Source organism: Athalia rosae, chromosome 7 (genome assembly GCF_917208135.1).
Source record: "Athalia rosae chromosome 7, iyAthRosa1.1, whole genome shotgun sequence".
NCBI classification, from domain to species: Eukaryota; Metazoa; Arthropoda; class Insecta; order Hymenoptera; family Athaliidae; genus Athalia; species Athalia rosae.
The window spans coordinates 5,753,869-5,771,263 of NC_064032.1; the positions used below are offsets into that span (position 1 = coordinate 5,753,869).

The 17,395-nt window shown below is 35.2% G+C and overlaps 2 protein-coding genes across 26 annotated transcripts; one reads left to right on the plus strand and one right to left on the minus strand.

Annotated features, from left to right (window-relative positions):
- Positions 1-16: 16 nt before the first annotated feature.
- Positions 17-14,616, minus strand: LOC105690981 (synaptobrevin-1-like). 5 transcript variants are annotated; one of them, XM_048658869.1, is made up of 6 exons: positions 14,478-14,616; positions 12,298-12,509; positions 12,103-12,182; positions 11,966-12,017; positions 11,501-11,552; positions 1,593-1,728 (listed from the first exon to the last, which is right to left on the minus strand). In XM_048658869.1, coding segments are annotated over exons 1-5 (360 nt in total). In that variant the 5' UTR covers positions 14,480-14,616; the 3' UTR covers positions 1,593-1,728; positions 11,501-11,538. The 5 variants fall into 5 exon arrangements, with proteins under 5 accessions (XP_012264652.1, XP_048514826.1, XP_048514827.1 ...); XM_048658870.1 differs by lacking the exon at positions 1,593-1,728 and adding an exon at positions 8,602-8,998 and having other exon boundaries at positions 11,514-11,552; XM_048658868.1 differs by lacking the exon at positions 1,593-1,728 and adding an exon at positions 8,602-8,998.
- LOC105691149 lies at positions 13,554-16,823 on the plus strand. Of its 21 annotated transcripts, none has more exons than XR_007279562.1 (5): positions 13,588-13,624; positions 14,532-14,607; positions 14,680-15,447; positions 15,519-15,733; positions 16,023-16,823. XR_007279562.1 is itself a non-coding variant. In XM_048658875.1 (4 exons), the coding sequence occupies exons 1-3, from the start codon at positions 13,696-13,698 to the stop codon at positions 15,649-15,651; spliced, it is 309 nt and encodes a 102-aa protein (XP_048514832.1). In that variant the 5' UTR covers positions 13,667-13,695; the 3' UTR covers positions 15,652-15,733; positions 16,023-16,823. The 21 variants fall into 21 exon arrangements, 1 of the variants encoding a protein (XP_048514832.1); XR_007279569.1 differs by having other exon boundaries at positions 13,610-13,624; positions 15,215-15,447; XR_007279560.1 differs by lacking the exon at positions 13,588-13,624 and adding an exon at positions 13,661-13,795.
- The last annotated feature ends 572 nt before the right edge of the window (positions 16,824-17,395 follow it).

Consider the following 17,395-nt stretch of genomic DNA (forward strand, 5'->3'; position numbering starts at 1 on the left):
TAAGAAATAACACATGTTTTTGGAATCGTTAAAATTCTTCTTTACCATTTTATTTTTCGAAGTCTGATTTACAATATAATGAGATTTTTCCTACTGGCGCTTATAGTATACATTTTATGTACTATTTATTTCTTACGGTAATATCGATAGTGTTATTGAATTCAGTTTGACATTTATTTTTACAGTTATTATAGCTGTATTTATTCATAGTAATAATAATGCCAATTACAATAAATAATGCAGGTAGATGAAAAAGCTGAAATAAATCTTATAACAGGATAAAATAGAATATCACATGCAAGTGTTTACGTTTTCATATAATTCTTTCAGGTCTTTACTTCAAATTAGAAGGATGATCATAGATTTTCTTTTCCCGATAAGTCTTAGTAGATAAGAAACACGTACGAGTAAGTAATGTATGTATTCATATAGGAAAACTAATTTTAATATAGAATTAGTGTATCATTATCATACCCCTTGTTTTTTTCTTCTTTACCTAACAGATACTATAAAAAAAATTTCCTCACAGCTATATGTATAGCAATGATTCTTTACAATGATCAATAACGTAATCGGATTTTTGTTACAAGCAACATTTTTGTTTTACTGTAATAATAATAACAAAAATATAGGCCAGAGTTGGAGTGTCAACAGATTAGGTACGTACATATGTATGTATAATCTGTAGAATGTTGACAGGAAAAATTGTTGAAAAATAATAACTGCACCCTCCATTATATAATACATAATGTGTATGTATATTATATTTATCTATTAATAATTATAGCTGGCACACTACAATATAATGATAATAAATTTATTTGTTAGATAACAAACGCTTAGTAGGTATACAATTTATAGTATATAGAAGGGTGTATGCCTATATTATTCATAATAATACCTCCTAGAATGAATATATTAAAGTACGCGGCTGTAAGTGTCTTCATTATGTTTTACGTGTCGTCGTTAAATGATTGCTGTATTGACATTTTGTAATAGGTATATTTATATTATAGCATTCTTCGATGATAGTAATATCCAGGGGGCTGACCAATATTCAAGTAATCAACTGACATCAACGCAAAGTTGTAGAATATTTGTATACTCGTCGAACATGTAGCAGTAGATCAATAATATCAGTAACAATAATTAGTACAACAGAAGTAATAACGATAAAAGCAATTTTAATAATTATTGTTACAATGGCACCTAGGTGTATTTGTAATAAATATTTCTTCCAATGCTGTTGTACAGAATTACAGTTGATTTGACCGCGTCGATTTTGTTTGAAAAAAATTCACACAAGACTGCTTTGAAATAGTGCAATACTTATAAGATATCAATGATTCAATGTTTGTCAATTTATGGACAAACATCTTGTACGATCAATATCTGTATTAAGATTGAATTTATAAGTTGGCCAAATTTATAGAGTTACAAGTTGATAGAAATTACTCTTTAGAAATATTTTATATCCTATAGTAGAGTTAACGGCATTTCAACTTGTCAGCATCCTCGTGTGTGTGGATAAATCTTACATGATATTGTGAGAGCCAGTCAATGAACCAACTAGCGCTGCTCCAGCTGTTTGACCTCCTGTCGCAGGGGCTGGTGCTCCTCCGACACCCGTAGCTCCCACTGGACCAGTTTGAGGTATCCCTTGTGGCTGTGGCATGTAAGCATAATTTGGCTGCTGCGGGGGTGGGGCACTGTCTGGCATAAACTTTGCTGCAAAAAAATAATGACGTCGGTATGATTATAGAAGGAAATGTTCGTCCTCTTAAGAATATCTCACAAAATATGATTAACAGATATATTCGCATATGCATGAATTACATTCATATACCTATATGTATAAGTATATTCGTATATGAATTCAGATTCGGATCGCATGAAGAATGTGCTTATGGTTTATCTCGAGTTAACATATCTCACACGTATCATGTGTAATACGCCACATTGCATCAGAGTTTGACACTCATTTTTTCAGACAAATAATGCAAAGCGGTATTCTATAGCGAAGGGAAAGTTGAGGATTAAATTCTTCAAATATCTTTTTTCCCCAAACAGGAATAAAGATTCTCAATGGAGAATACAGAGAATTTATGATCAGATGTGGTACGGTAGAGACATTTTTGATAAGAAATTAGCTTATTGTTAGGGCGACTTGTCTGCGGAAGTAGAAATTAAGACGTAGGTATAGCGCATAGGGCGTAGAAATTGGAGAAGCTGAGACAAATATAGCATTCCATGGAATCTGTGAGAATAAAGTTGTTCTTTTAAATGCTACTACAGAGGGGGTGATTTGTATTATTTTGTGCCAATGTAACAAGTACAGGAAATATCTGAGAATTTGACGGAGGTAGTTGCGGTGTAAGTATTTCGGAGTATCATATCGAATGCATGTAGCTGGTATGTGATGGATGGGCTTCTACAAGTAGGGTACGTATATAACAAGTCATAATTATTATAAACACATTGACAAATTATACACCATCGTTCGACTGATAAACGAATAAACAAAGTGGATGAACGAATTAATTATACGTATAAATATGATAGAAACTATAAACAATCGATAACCATAGAAATGAATTCGATTGAATCATAAAATAATATAATGACGATGATAGTTATAATCATAACTCATTTCTATAATAAGCAAACATCTATGTTCACAGACATTATGGTATAGTACGTAGCACGGCGTGGGTACAACAACATGGTATATGATAGATATAATTATTTAACGATCACTCTTACGTTCTAACACAGATCTTACGATTTGTAAAATAAAAAACGATTTTCCACAGAAAGTAGGCGAAAACAATAGTTGAAGAGAAAAAACATCATCTTGTTAGGTGAATCTGTTTCTGTACGTAAATCCCGTGTCTGTCTATAGTTGTAAATATTATCTTAGGGGTTGATGTTGAATAAATCATGTGATTGGATATGAGTCCCCAGAAAAATATTTTTAGGTGTAACAGTAGATGAGTAGATACAGATTGAATAATAGAAGAATGGAAATTTTTTTTCAAAGCCGTTCCTTCATAGTGAGATCATAATCAGCGTTTCGTGCAGCAGGCAAATATAAGTACATTGGACATAGGTAAACAGTTATATACTATAAGTATTCGTTAAAGAATCAATCTTACCTTGAAATATAACGTTATTTAAAACTCCTATTATTTGTGTACGCGTTTATCTATACATTATGATCTGTTGCTCCTTTTCCTCCTTAAATTTTCTCCGTTACACATATTTATGATTATCAACAATTGTTCCGTTTACATATTCAATGTATGTAATTGTACATACTGCGATATTTATTATTTGACACTGTACAATGTTGAAAGCAGCTGCATATTTAGTGTGGTAAGGTATATACCTATACAACGAGTGTAGTTATCAACATCTCGAGTCAGTAAGACGTCGGCTGGTATACCATAGTATATGTATCATATCGATATTTAATAGATCATATAGGTATACTTGAATCATATACATATACGTAAATATGTGTAGCTAACTGTTCACATCAGATATCATGACAATCACAAAAAACAATAATAATAACGATAATAATCATAATGACGACAACAACAACAACAATAACAACAACAACAACAACAACAACAACAACACCAACAACAACAAATAATATTAATAAAAATAAAAATAAAAATAATAATAATAATAATAATAATAATAATAATAATAATAATAATAATAATAATAATAATAATAATAATAATAATAATAATAATAATAATAATAATAATAATAATAATAATAATAATAATAATAATAATAATAATAATAATAATAATAATAATAATAATAATAATAATAATAATAATAATAATAATAATAATAATAATAATAATAATAATAATAATAATAATAATAATAATAATAATAATAATAATAATAATAATAATAATAATAATAATAATAATAATAATAATAATAATAATAATAATAATAATAATAATAATAATAATAATAATAATAATAATAATAATAATAATAATAATAATAATAATAATAATAATAATAATAATAATAATAATAATAATAATGATCCAATTTATATATATGTTACAGTGAAACGCCGAAATCTGGAAAATGTCGACTTTCACCGTTGGAAGTCAATATTTACATAGTCGCTTACAGTTAGTGTATGTCCGAAATATTTCCTAAATACCCTTATTTCTGACTTACACCGGTAAATGTTGACATTCATCATGCACTCATGGTGAATGATAAACATGTTGGAGATTTATATTTTTTTCTCCGTAATTCAGTCGCTATAAAACGTCACAAGGGTGACGTAATTTTTTCGCCTCTCTTTCTGAAAGGAACGACCAAGAATTGAAAATACACAGAACATTCTACATGAGAAAAGATGATAATAGTTATCAAAAAATTACTTACTTATGTGATTCAAATCTTATTTATTGCAACAACTTAGACTATTATGACACTTTGAATTGCACAAGAGTCCTTTTTACTACTGCATTTATTTGTGGAACTCTTTCTTTTGCAATGACAGCGTGTATATCCTTGTCCCCCCCCCCCCCCCCCCCCCCCTCGTTTCTCGAATTAGCTGCAGCTGCTTCTCTCAGCGACATTTCTTGAAAAGAAATCTCATCTATGGAAAGTAACTTTCCTTTACAAATTACGAACTGATTACGTGTGTAAAGCTGCTTCAGGGTACCATTTTTATTTGCCAGTTTATAGAAGTCGGAGTCTTCTATTCCAACAACAACCACTAACACATTTCGGCTATCTGTACGACCACGGTCGACATCAGGGACATGTATTCGTACATTATCACCAATTTGAGTAGGAGGAAATTGTTTTTGTGAGGTTCGTAACATCTTTGTTGCTTGCAGCAGAAGATTTTCTTTCGCGGCCGCTCTTTTTCTAGAAATCAACTCGTGTTTTTCACAATTAGACAGAATTTGATGTGAAGATGTTGTAGGTTGTAGGTCCTCTTCAATATTTGTCTTTGGAATATGGTTTTCGGTATGAGCACCGCCCAAATTTTTTTTATAAGCATCAACAGTTTCTTCAAGCTGTTCTTCAGTTTCCGAAGTATTGGCAATTTCTTCGAGTTGTTCTTCAGTCTCAATATTTACGATTTGTTCGTCCGGTACAAAAGACGATGCTATGCCTCTTTTCGCTTTAACGCCAAACATGGCTTCATAAGGACTTTGGCGTATTCCTTCGTGGTATGTGGTGTTCTTGGCAAATTGAACAAAGGATAAACCATCTGACCATTTATTTGTACCATTATCGTTCATCCATGTAGTTAGCATATTCTGTATATCCCGATTGGCCCTTTCAACTGTTTGACTGTGACGAGGCTTTACATGAACTATTTTAACATCTTTCCACATAGCGCATATTTCGGAAATGACTTGATTACTAAATTCTCTACCATTATCTGATTGCAATATTGCTGGTGCACCAAACGTTGAAAATATTGAAAGAACGTGATGCGCTACTTCTTCGGCTTTTTTTAGTTTTCAAAGGTCGTAGCTGGACAAACTTAGTTGAATGATCTTGATACACCATTATGAACTTATATTCGCCATCTCTGTTCGACTGCAGATCTATCAGATCAACTTGGCATGTTGAGTTTATATCAGAACTAACCATTGGCTTCGCAAAAGTACCTTTCTTAGGTGCACTGTGTTTCATTTGACACTGTTTGCATAAATTTAAATACAACATTATAACTTCATATGTAATATTTTTGTATTTAACTTGCAACTCTTTAAGCATACGTGTTCTTCCTCCGTGGCCTATTCTGATGTGAGTTTCATATAGTATACTGTACAATTCTTCATTGGTAACATAATACTGTATGTTCGTTTCCCGTGGTTTTAATGGTACAATTAACTTCTCTTCATCATTAATTTTTAAAACATCAAAACGTTTGAATCGTCTGTAATCCAAAGGTGTGTTGCATTTAATTTTAGCAGAAACCACTTCAGAAAGTATTTTAGAATACTTTTCTTGAGTAAGATAAAAACAATTGTCTTCTCGTTTACCCGCAATTAATGCATCTAACTTTTTATGAAAAAGATCACGATTTACGGCAGTATCCATTAGGGTATCGGAAGAAAAATTAAGAAAACGTTGCTCACGTTATCAAAGCTCGTATAAGACTGACGAAGCTGATTGAATCCGAGCAGCTATTTGGTGTCTGTTGACATTCACCGGTGAAAGTTGACATTTTTTAATTTCGGACATTCACGGTAACATATATACATATATATGAATTACCGAAATTAGAGAATGTCGACTTCCACCGGTGAATATCCACAGATACCAAATACGTCGGTGAAAGATCAAACATTTCATTACATTGTTGTACATTCGGACATTAGTGCATGGTGAATGTCAACATTTATCGGTGAAAGTCAGAAATAAGGTTATTAAGGAAATATTTCGGACATACGCTAAGCGGCTACGTGAATGTTGACATACACCGGTGAAAGTCTACATTCTCCAGGATTTCGGTGTTTCACTGTAACATACAGGGTGAATCCTTTAACTCTGTCAACCCGTCAGGGGTATGTTGGGGCTGCTCAGACAAGCATTTTGAGGTAATACACTTATGGTCGGAAACTCCTCCTAACGGCTGTGGAGGGCTTTGAAGATTTTTTTTTTAATTTATTTATTTTTTTTCTGGTACCCAGGGGTTGCTCGTACTTTCGCTCGGATTCGAACGTAATGGTTTATTCCGCGCTCAACAACGTACTTCTTAGTGTCTCATCGGTACAAGTCGAGTAATTATGAACCGCCTTACTTGGGTCGAGTTAACCAGATGTGCATTATGCGTACCGCGCCAATGATTCGAATTCACTCGCTGCGCAACGCTGGTATCGTGAACGGTTCCCAAACCGACCTTTTCCCCACAGGCAAGTTTTCTCTGCAGTTAATCGTCACGCGAGGGAAACTGGGTACCATAAAGAAAAAAATAAAAACAAAAAAAAATTAAAAAAAAAATTTTAAAAACAAAACTCCAAAGCCCTCCACAGCCGTTAGGAGGAGTTTCCGACCATAAGTGTATTGCCTCAAAATGCTTGTCTGAGCAGCCCCAACATACCCCTGACGGGTTGACAGAGTTAAAGGATTCACCCTGTATATATGTATTCAACGGTACGTACGTAAGTACATGGATGTATTCCACTTACGAGTTCTTTCACACGCTGCGGAATAAACAATATGCATAATACAGTACGTATGTTTCACATCCGGTGAGATGTTTTATTAACAATAAGATGAAGGAAATCATTAAAAAATCATAGAAAAATACAGGAAAAAAATTCACACCTAAATTGTCAATATTTAACTCCACAAGTTATTCATCGACGTAATCCACGCGTGACACAATTATTAATTTCGGAGTTTTATGATCTGTTATCACATCCTGCGTCTACCTCGATGAATTGATTGATGATAATTAACTTTCTCCAACTATTACAGTTATTCTTTTCCTTCTGATAGTAAAATAAGGTATAGGTAATACTTATGTATATCTTATAGTACAAAGACGCACTTCTGATTATGCTGCGGGCTATGGTATGTATTTCGAAGAGTGCCAGTTTATTAGGATGCCATTACGACAACCTTTGATTTGATTTGTAAGTATATTGTAACAAACTTACTTTGTAAATGCAAGTAAATATTTTTTTCTCTTCTCTTTTTGTTTTGGTCTTCGTTACACATTCAATCGTGGTCCCGCACCTATTGTATAACAATTATTACAATTTCATTAAGGGCTTTGCACTACATGATAAACGAACGTAATACAAATTGAATTATCTCACTACAATTTACTCGAGGGATTTTTTTTTTTCTCAAATTCCCAAAACGAATTCATTATTTGATTTACTTACTGAAGAATTGATTACTCAAACTTCAATTGGCACCCTCTTGTAATCTCTCGTCTAGCAGTCAATCGAACTATGCATTATTACTATTATTATTGTTATTATTGTTATAATTATTACCGTCGTCATCATAATCGTCATCGCATCGTCACCGTCATCGTCGTCATTATCCTCATGTTGCTATTGTTGAAATTATCAATATTACGTTGTAATATTCAACCTACGATTGAACTGATTATCTGCTTTCATTACTATGAACATTATTTATAATAAATATAACTAGTTATAATGACAATGACTCTTTTTCTGTCTCTAATCACAACGACAATCATCTATAATAATTGTATATTAATTAATAATTGTACATATACCATCGTGATATAGCCTTGCTAGTATATTATAATCATTCTAGTTCATCCATTTCGAAAGTTAGTCGTTTACTCACGGCGATGAGAGTTATTATGTATACATGGGTTATGGGTATATAGTATTTATGTGGATTCATATACCTATAAACGTATAATAAATCGAATATAAATTAACATGTGTATATATGTAATATTCACCGTGTATTTCCCGTCTTACTCACTCTTATGATGGGGTTGATTTTCTTATTTTCAGATTTTACACTCTGGCCGAGCTATAAAATTTATTTTATCTTATATCGATTACATGCTGCTGATCTTTTTGCTGTCGTTGCCGTCGTTGCCGTTTTTGTTATTGCACCGCCTGCTGTACGCAACAATAATATATTTATATCTACCGTATGTCGATAAATTTTCAGACCAACTAATTATTTTTAAACATGGATAATATGCGACCGTCGATACCGTATAATGTTGCGCCGACTCACATAGTGTTCGTAACAGGTAGTAGCTGAAGTCGATAATTACTTATAGAGTGTAGCGAGATAATAATAACAGCAACAATAAAAGTGATGATAATACTATCGATAATTATAACAATGATAAGAGATCATACGTATAATGTATACGAATATAACTGTGACCCGAGTTGCCTTGACGCGCTGTGCAAACACGCGAACGTGTCAAATTATTTTTGAGAATCGCTTCCTCCGGTGGCACTTGCTGAAAAGAATTTTGTACATATTTATATATTCAACAGATCGATCGATAACTATTATAATTATAATTATCTGCGTCTATGAACTGGGCTAATGCTATATTTTTATCGAACCATCTCATCGACACGGTGCAGCGACATGCAAAATTTAAGTCAACACAAATTATTAGGTTAACAACTGTCTCTCTAGAATTTTTCAAATTCGATTTTTTTTTCATTCAGCTCTAAAAAAGAGTACAGAGGCACTGGGCGTAATCGTTGCGATTCAATGTAATTCTGTGCAATTCTGACGTTGATATAAGCCATAGGGATATTTTCTATTCAAATTCAGAGATTTACTGTAAAAAATTTGTAACTCGCGGATTACTTAATCAACCGGGCAATATTACTATACTCATATGTGGTCATGCAATGAAAGAATCGTACACTTACTTAAATGTGAACTTATGATACAATTAATAAGTCATACAGAAAGCGTGAAGATTGTCCCAGCTCAAGATCGTTTATAATTGACCAATGTATGAAAATTATAGAAGTGTAAACATACCTGTAGAGTATGTTGTATTTAATACAGATATATTTAATATAGAATGTATAGCGGTATATCAGATAAATCGCGGTGAAATAGATTTTGTAAAATCAAAAGGTAATCAATGATATAGTACACCGACATCAGCGACGTAAAATGATATAATCATGCAATAAAAATCGGTGCAAATTTGACAATCAAAATATAACGATATGCAACGATTGGCTTACCGTACCATAAATTTTCACAATGATATATGGGGTCGTCGTTCGAAAACAAAAAGTGTCGGTGCCGTAGGGCGAAGGAAAAAGATTGCAAAAAAAATGTCACCGTACAAGGGTGGTTATAGATGGCTGCGATCTGATCACCTGGGACTCGCTTCGGAAAAACGATTATAATTACGTACCATACACCACACTGCTGCAGGTATCGTACGTGGACATGATAGGTATACAAATATAGACAGACGCATAACAATCAGAGTGGGGCTTGTAAAATCGATAAACAAACATAACGCGTACATACAACTACGTAGACGAATTTCCATCATGACATCTTATTCGGACGTAATTATTGTACGGATATTACCACTGCACATTCGTGTTACAAAAATAATAGGGCCCACGGTGTTGGTAATAAAGAATTTAATCATAATCGCAGACGCGACCGATGTTCAAACGTAAGAGCAGTTAATCGAATGATTTCCAAATAACTTGTAGATGAATCAAAATGACTTCATGGTGCAGTTGGCACTTGGATTTTTCCAGGCTCGGTGATAATTTTTTATGAGAAAAAAAAAAAAAATAGATTTTAAATCGAATGGCAAACACTGTCGGACAAAATATATATCAAGAGCGAGTAGGGAGAAGATATTTCTATATACCAGCGAGACAGAGCGACACAGCCAGTAGCAAAATCCTATTGTGGAACATGTTACACGTTACGAAGAAGTTATGTACACAAATCGTGATCATAAGTGGCGCATGTAAACACTTCGCGATTTGATTTAGGTTCGCGCAAAATATCCCTAGTCGAATTCACAGCAGCGCCACAGCAGAGGTCGAGGGATCGCATCGACCGGCCACGATCTGTTATGATCCACGGCGTGTTTACCGAAAATATTAGAATCTATCTGTCGATAATATCGTATAAACTACGACCGATGTTGTTATTTTTGTCAGAGAAATGATATGGTGAATTAAATAGGATAGGATGATCTCCGTCGATGACAGAGTGAACACTTGCCATTGATGCATTCGAAATGAGTGTTGTAAGAAAAGGACAATAAACGAGACGCATGAAGGATAATTGCATGCTAACTTCCAACTGCTAACTGCTTCAGACTGCTAACGCATCTCGTTTATCGTTAAATCATCGTTGAATGGCTGCGTCGGTTTTGTGAGGTGACAACGCCGTGGATCATAACAGATCGCGGCCGGTCGTTGCGAGTCGAGCGGCGCCGGATCCCCCGACCTCTGCTGTGGCGCTACTGTAAATTCGACTAGGGATACTTTGTGCAAACCTAAATCAGATCGCGTAGTGTTTACATGCGCCACTTATGATCACGGTTTGTATACCATATGCCAGTAGATATAGGGGGTGTGGCGAATCCTAACATGTAAAATGCTTTTCAACGTACAATGAACAAACACACAGTTATACGTACACGTAGACAAATATAGGTAGAAAAAACGAATGAAGAAGACATAGATGTGAATATACAGGTACGTAGTACATGTACCCATAGCGTTTATCCACATTCATCGATGAAATGAAATAAGAAGAACTGAATCAGAGAAATACGGAGATGGCGAAACAACGAGAGAAAGAATTTTCAGAAGACGTTCGAAACCCAAAAATGAGAACCAAGACCGAAGCGAAAAACCAAAGGAAAACTGATATCTGGTGTTCTGAGAAAAACTCAATATAATTGTAAATCATAATTTCCTACATAGAGACGCAAGATCGCGAGGACTACCTGTCTCACTCACACACATCTCCCACCAATCAGCCCGCCTACATGAAGTTCGCTAAACGAAAAAAACAGAAATGCACTTGTTAGTGAAGTTTCGATATCTTACACCCATATTTTTTGGTGTCAATATATTGTTCTTAATACTAAATTGTGATAATAATTTTCCCTTCCCATCCCTCAGATGAAGATATTTTGATCTATTAATCGTGATAGTTAACGTCGTGTGGTGATTACTTGTATTATTAGCGGATACACGACAGAATCATGTATTCAGATAATAACGGTCACAGACAGTAGCTAGGAAGACTGCGAGTATATAATGCGTAGATAGACGTGCGTCGAAAAGTTCACAGAACATCGTGACACTTATTGTTACTTTAACATGTATATACACGTCATATTTATATTACGAATATCTGGAAATATTATTTGACAAATTATTTAAAGTTTTAAAACTGTTTGACTTACCAACGATGATAGCTAATATGATGAGACCGATAACTCCCATGATGATCATCATCTGTGGGACAAAAATAAATATTCCATGAATCCGTATCTTCCCAATGATTTTTTTTACTCGAACAAAATTTTCACTGCAATTTTACCTTCAAATTCTGTAGCCAGAACTTCCGCTTCAATTTTCCTGCCTGCTGTTCAAATTGTGACGCACCTTGCTGCAGAGCGTCTGTAACAGGAAAAAAAGGAGTACACTACTACCTCGGCGTACGTTGTGTCTCACAATCCGATAATTATCCGCAAATCATCATTTTATGGAGAGATATTTCCTTTTGTCAAATCACCTGCTCGATCATCTAGTTCGGAAAGTTTTTGATCACGTTCTAAGACCTTTTCGACGTTCGTTTTCATTATACCGACAACTTCGTCGACCTGAGCCTGTGACTGCTGCAGCCTTTTCGACGACGCGATTTGCTGCGGTGTTCTGGGTCCTCCGACCGTTCCGTCACCACCTGCTCCTGCGGCCGCATCCGGTCCGAGACCGCCTTCGCTCGCCCTTAGTAATTCGAGAAAAAGAATGGGTTAGTTTTGTAAATTAGACGCAGAGCGGCGAAGAGGGCGACTCTGAAATTTGCAAGCTCCAGCGAGATGTATCACGGATCGATTTGCGGTAGAGAGAAAAAGAGCGAAGAGGAGAAAGCTTTAAGATTCACGCGTGGGCGGAGAGAAGCTGCAGAATTACACCAGCTCGCCACCCATTCAATTCCATCGACATTCACGACTCAGCTAACCCACGCAACCCCCTGCCCTGTGCCAAACCTTCCGATGGTATAACGCACACATCACGCGATCAGATTTTTACGACTTCCTAATCGCACCGTTTTATTCTCTCAATTTTGAAACGATAAATTCCCGTTGATTCTTCATTTGTTTCCCTCGTTTCATCTCCCGTTTAGTTTCTACATCCATACATTGAATTTCCTGGGCTCCCGTGGGACGCGACGCTCGCGGTACAGGGCGAAATTCGCACAGCTGCGTTCGATGAGCATGTTTCAGGGGGATGGAATGGACGATGCCGCTACACACAGATGTATCAATGGGAAGATCGAACGAGACTAAACAAATCGTGATAATTCGAGATATTTAATTAATTACAAAGGGGTTTAAAACGGAAATGGCATTCAAAGGAGAAAAGTCGACCCGCTCTCACGATTACTTAACCGTCCTGTATTCATTCTGCTCCACATAAAACACGGTAATAGTTACGTAAATAATGAGCCGATAAATCCTGTAAGTATCTCACGTGTCTCTATACAGTACCCTGATGTTTGCATCATCGTGTAAACTAATGCAGGTATATGTAAAAACTTGATTGCTATTAATATTGTCGTTACAATTATTGTTATTATTACTATTTGCTTACGTTTACTCTACGTTTTGTTGTTATTCTTGCTATTCTGCAATTGTTATTCTACAGCGAGTATGCATATTCGCTTACAATTAGTCGACGAAGCGCGATAAGGAAAAGGTATAAAAGGAAGGGAGGAGGGGGGAGGGGGGGTATATGGAACAATAAAAAACGAATCACTTCGCGGTGACATACCATATGTATCGAGTGGCGACACGATTATGAGTATATTACACCTGTACCTGCATGCCTGATGATGAAAAGTGTGTAAAAAAAAGTATTAATGTTTTGCATCCTCCATTGATTGTCTAAATGCGGAACTAGAACTAGCGAAATGCACACATCTCAGGTATTTGTGGTTTCGCACGAAAATAATCGACAAAGAGGGTTCGTGCCGACTTTATTGGAAATCAAATCGAATGTGTTTGATTGCGGTACGATACGTAAATGAAAATTATCTTTTGGTAGAGAGTCCCTTATACGGCGTGATTTCGTTATATTTATACAATATAGAACTTTTGCGGAATAAATGTGAAGGATTGATCGTTGAATTGGATATTTAAAGTGCGACTTGTGTGGCAATTGGTGTCGCGGGTATAACATGCAAATAACAGCGAGTGGTTTGGAGCTTGTGGAAGTAGATGTCAGGTAGGGAACGCGATTGAGAGCAGGTATACATATAAGACAAAATCGATTCGAGAAATAGAACGCTTAGAAATGACGCCCTAAACTACGTTTTACCCTGTTTGAAATTGCAACACTAAAAGTCTTTTCATCCATTTTCAATGTAACCCAATTATTGTATAACGCGACGCGGGTAAAGATGAAAAAAAAAATGGTCAAAGAAATAAAAACTTTGCAGGACAATCGAAGGAAGTGCGAGATTTAAGGATCATAATTGTTTTTAAAAATGAGTTTAACAAATAGAACGCGATCGATTATTCCGCAACCCTTCAACTGGAAATCTAAAAAAGTTGAGAAATTCTTACAGCACAATTTAATGGAGAAAACTCAAAATATCTTTGATGCGCATTATTGCGATAAATGATCTGATTTCGGCGAATGTTTTGCCAGCCAGTCAATAGAATATGTGAATTTCGTTTAATGAAAACTTACATGGTTCTGTGTCAACGTTGAACTTTACTTTTCACTCTTAAAATGAATTTGCAGGACGTATCAGATGCACAGAGCTCCAAGCTGTCGGTGAATGTGCTGCCGCTCACTTCTGCCGCTGCTGCCACAAACTGTACGTTAGCTAGTATTGATAAAATTGCTGAATAAAATTCGACTTGAAATTAATCGATCCTTGTAACCCCAGCGATACCTCGGAGGCGAGAGGGGAGAGAGGGAAGGGCAAAATCGAAACGAGTTATTATTTGAATTTTGAAGACCGGATTTTCGACGTTACCAGATGGAGTTCGATCACCCTTGAAATTGTGAAAAGTAGAGTTATTTCAATTTATTGCCGACTTTTTGTACCTCAGTCGGTGTGGAGAAGATTTTGAACTGATTTGTTCTTGGTTTTATGAACAGGCGGAATGTTATCCGGCAATTGTTTTCGAGAAATCGAGATAGGACCGTTACGACTGACAGAACGTCGTGAGACTTAACTCGAAACTCAACCAAGCGCTTGCGCAAATTTTTAGTCAATAACTTGGACCGCCCCCGCGATTATGGAATTGCACGCTGTAAAATTCACGATACAAATTAGAGACGTATACGTATGTGCGGCTAGATTATTCTGAATATTTTTTTTGAAATTACCCTAGTTTCTAGACCTGATCTGTGAAAAATCACTCCTCTTGAAAAATTCACATTCGCAGAAAATCGTGATCAGTTTTCAACGCTTTCAGGTAGACGAAAGTTTCATCAGATTCGTCTGATTTTAAGTGACTCATCGGAGTTTTAATCGTCATTTTTAAACAATCGCTGAACAGCATGTAGAATTTTCAAGCCTTATGAACAGCAGATGTTGTAGCAGCTTTAAATTGACAAAGAAGTCTCATATATGCATTTCCGGTATCAGTGATGAATAGCAGTTAGTGGTTCTGCAGCAACGAATTCAGACTTACAACAGAGGATATTTGTAAATAAACGGCATAATTATGAAAACAAAATCATGAAGTTAATTACTTATCAGCCATGTTTCTTCTACAGAGTTCATCTTTCAGAAGAGAGTATGGTAAATTTACTGTTTGAAAAGCTACTAAGAATTTGGTACCAATTCACTAACGAGATGACAAGACGGATAGCACTACATATTCCAAACAATAGCCTCACAGGTGACTGATGACAGGATTTCTATCTGAGCAGCCTTCAGTGATGCAATACCGATTGCCTCCTTTTATCCCCAACTCTTCTATAAAATAAAGGTACAGATGATATTTGAAATTGTCTTGTAACTTGGTATGTATGTAGGATATACCCGTAATAATAGTCCTACATGTGCCAAGTATACTGAATGTTAATGACGGCACGCGTTGCCAACAAGCAATGAATCCGTTGACTGAACATTGGTATCTTCATTCGACAATGAAACAGCTTTTTCTATATAATCGCAACACCGGCCTTTAAAAAAAAATACCTTTCTGGTCATCTGAAAACTGCTTTTCAAACTATCCTAATTATGTCAACAACAATTATCATATTATGTTTTTACAGGTACTCGTAGATACCAAATGTTTACTGGTGGTCAGAGGATTATGAGGTCTCTGGAGTAATTACTGCGTACCAATATTATTTCACAGTTGGCCACATAGATTCGTATGTGTAGAATTCATAGTGTCAATGCACAATAATGTGATCGTGTGTAAACAGTGTTGTACATTAGTAACACAATTTCATTTGTAACGTTGATAGTCATTTTAGAGATCTGATTTCAGATTGAACTTCTGTGCATCTGATGCTATTTTCAACTACACCATGAAATAATTTGATACTAATTGTAACTCATTGGTTGGATGTTGAAGTTGATGATGATATATTTATCTCCTCAAAGAAGAGAAAGAACCATGGAGTTCAGCTATAGCAAGTAATCGGCTGAAGAACAGTTCCGGTGTACAACTCTTCACAGCTTTGAACATTATGTTTCTCAGGGCGTCCTACCTTTTTTGTGACTCACATGAAAAATGAATATAATCGCGTATCGTCCACAAATAATTTATATTACTTCATTTTTCGTATTTTACAAACTAGCTTGGGAACAATTATCTCTTCGTGATCCTGGTTGTAACTCTTGAGTTTGTACAACACTGTATGAATATAAATTAGGAAAAATTTGTATATCCGTAGAAATTTATACAAGGAATCGTGTAATGTATTTGTTTCAATGCATGATGATTTCTGGAATTATCAACTCATGCGTTTTAGTATACCTACTTGATCCATTCAAATATACAAATCATGCATATGTATATATTTAAAATTCTGCTGGCCAAAAAATAAATTAAATGATTGACAATATTTTCTTGCAAGTATCGAAAATCTATCGTCCGGTATCCAGATTGAATCTAAGAAATGCATTTTGTACAAAGACATAATTACCTTCGATATGCCAAAACACTATTATATATCTTCGGTCCTTATATCGCAAGTTAGGAGTTGACTGAAGACAACGAGATAGGTAATAATATATATTGAGTAGCAAATGACAATTTATAAAATATCCTCTCAATAGCGCCAGTGTTCCATATAAGTACAACCCTGGTGAGGTTTACAATGGAGCACTGACCAACTATCGTTCTTGAAATCAACGAGTTGGTTACGTTGGTTCGAACACCCTTAACACAGAAGTGTGTTCAGAATACCAGCGTGTATTGTCCGGGTAAAGTGTTTGAGAACTTCAAGAAATGGGGAAAAAATGTCGCGACTTTGTACTTTGTACCCTTTGTACTATCTATAGGAGGGTAGATATACTAGACAGTACTGCATCTTGAACGGTTGATCGGAGTTTTGCTTTCAAACACAAATGCATAGGTTAGACAACCACGTATTTCAATTAAATTTTCACAAATATGTACCCGTATTATCCTGTC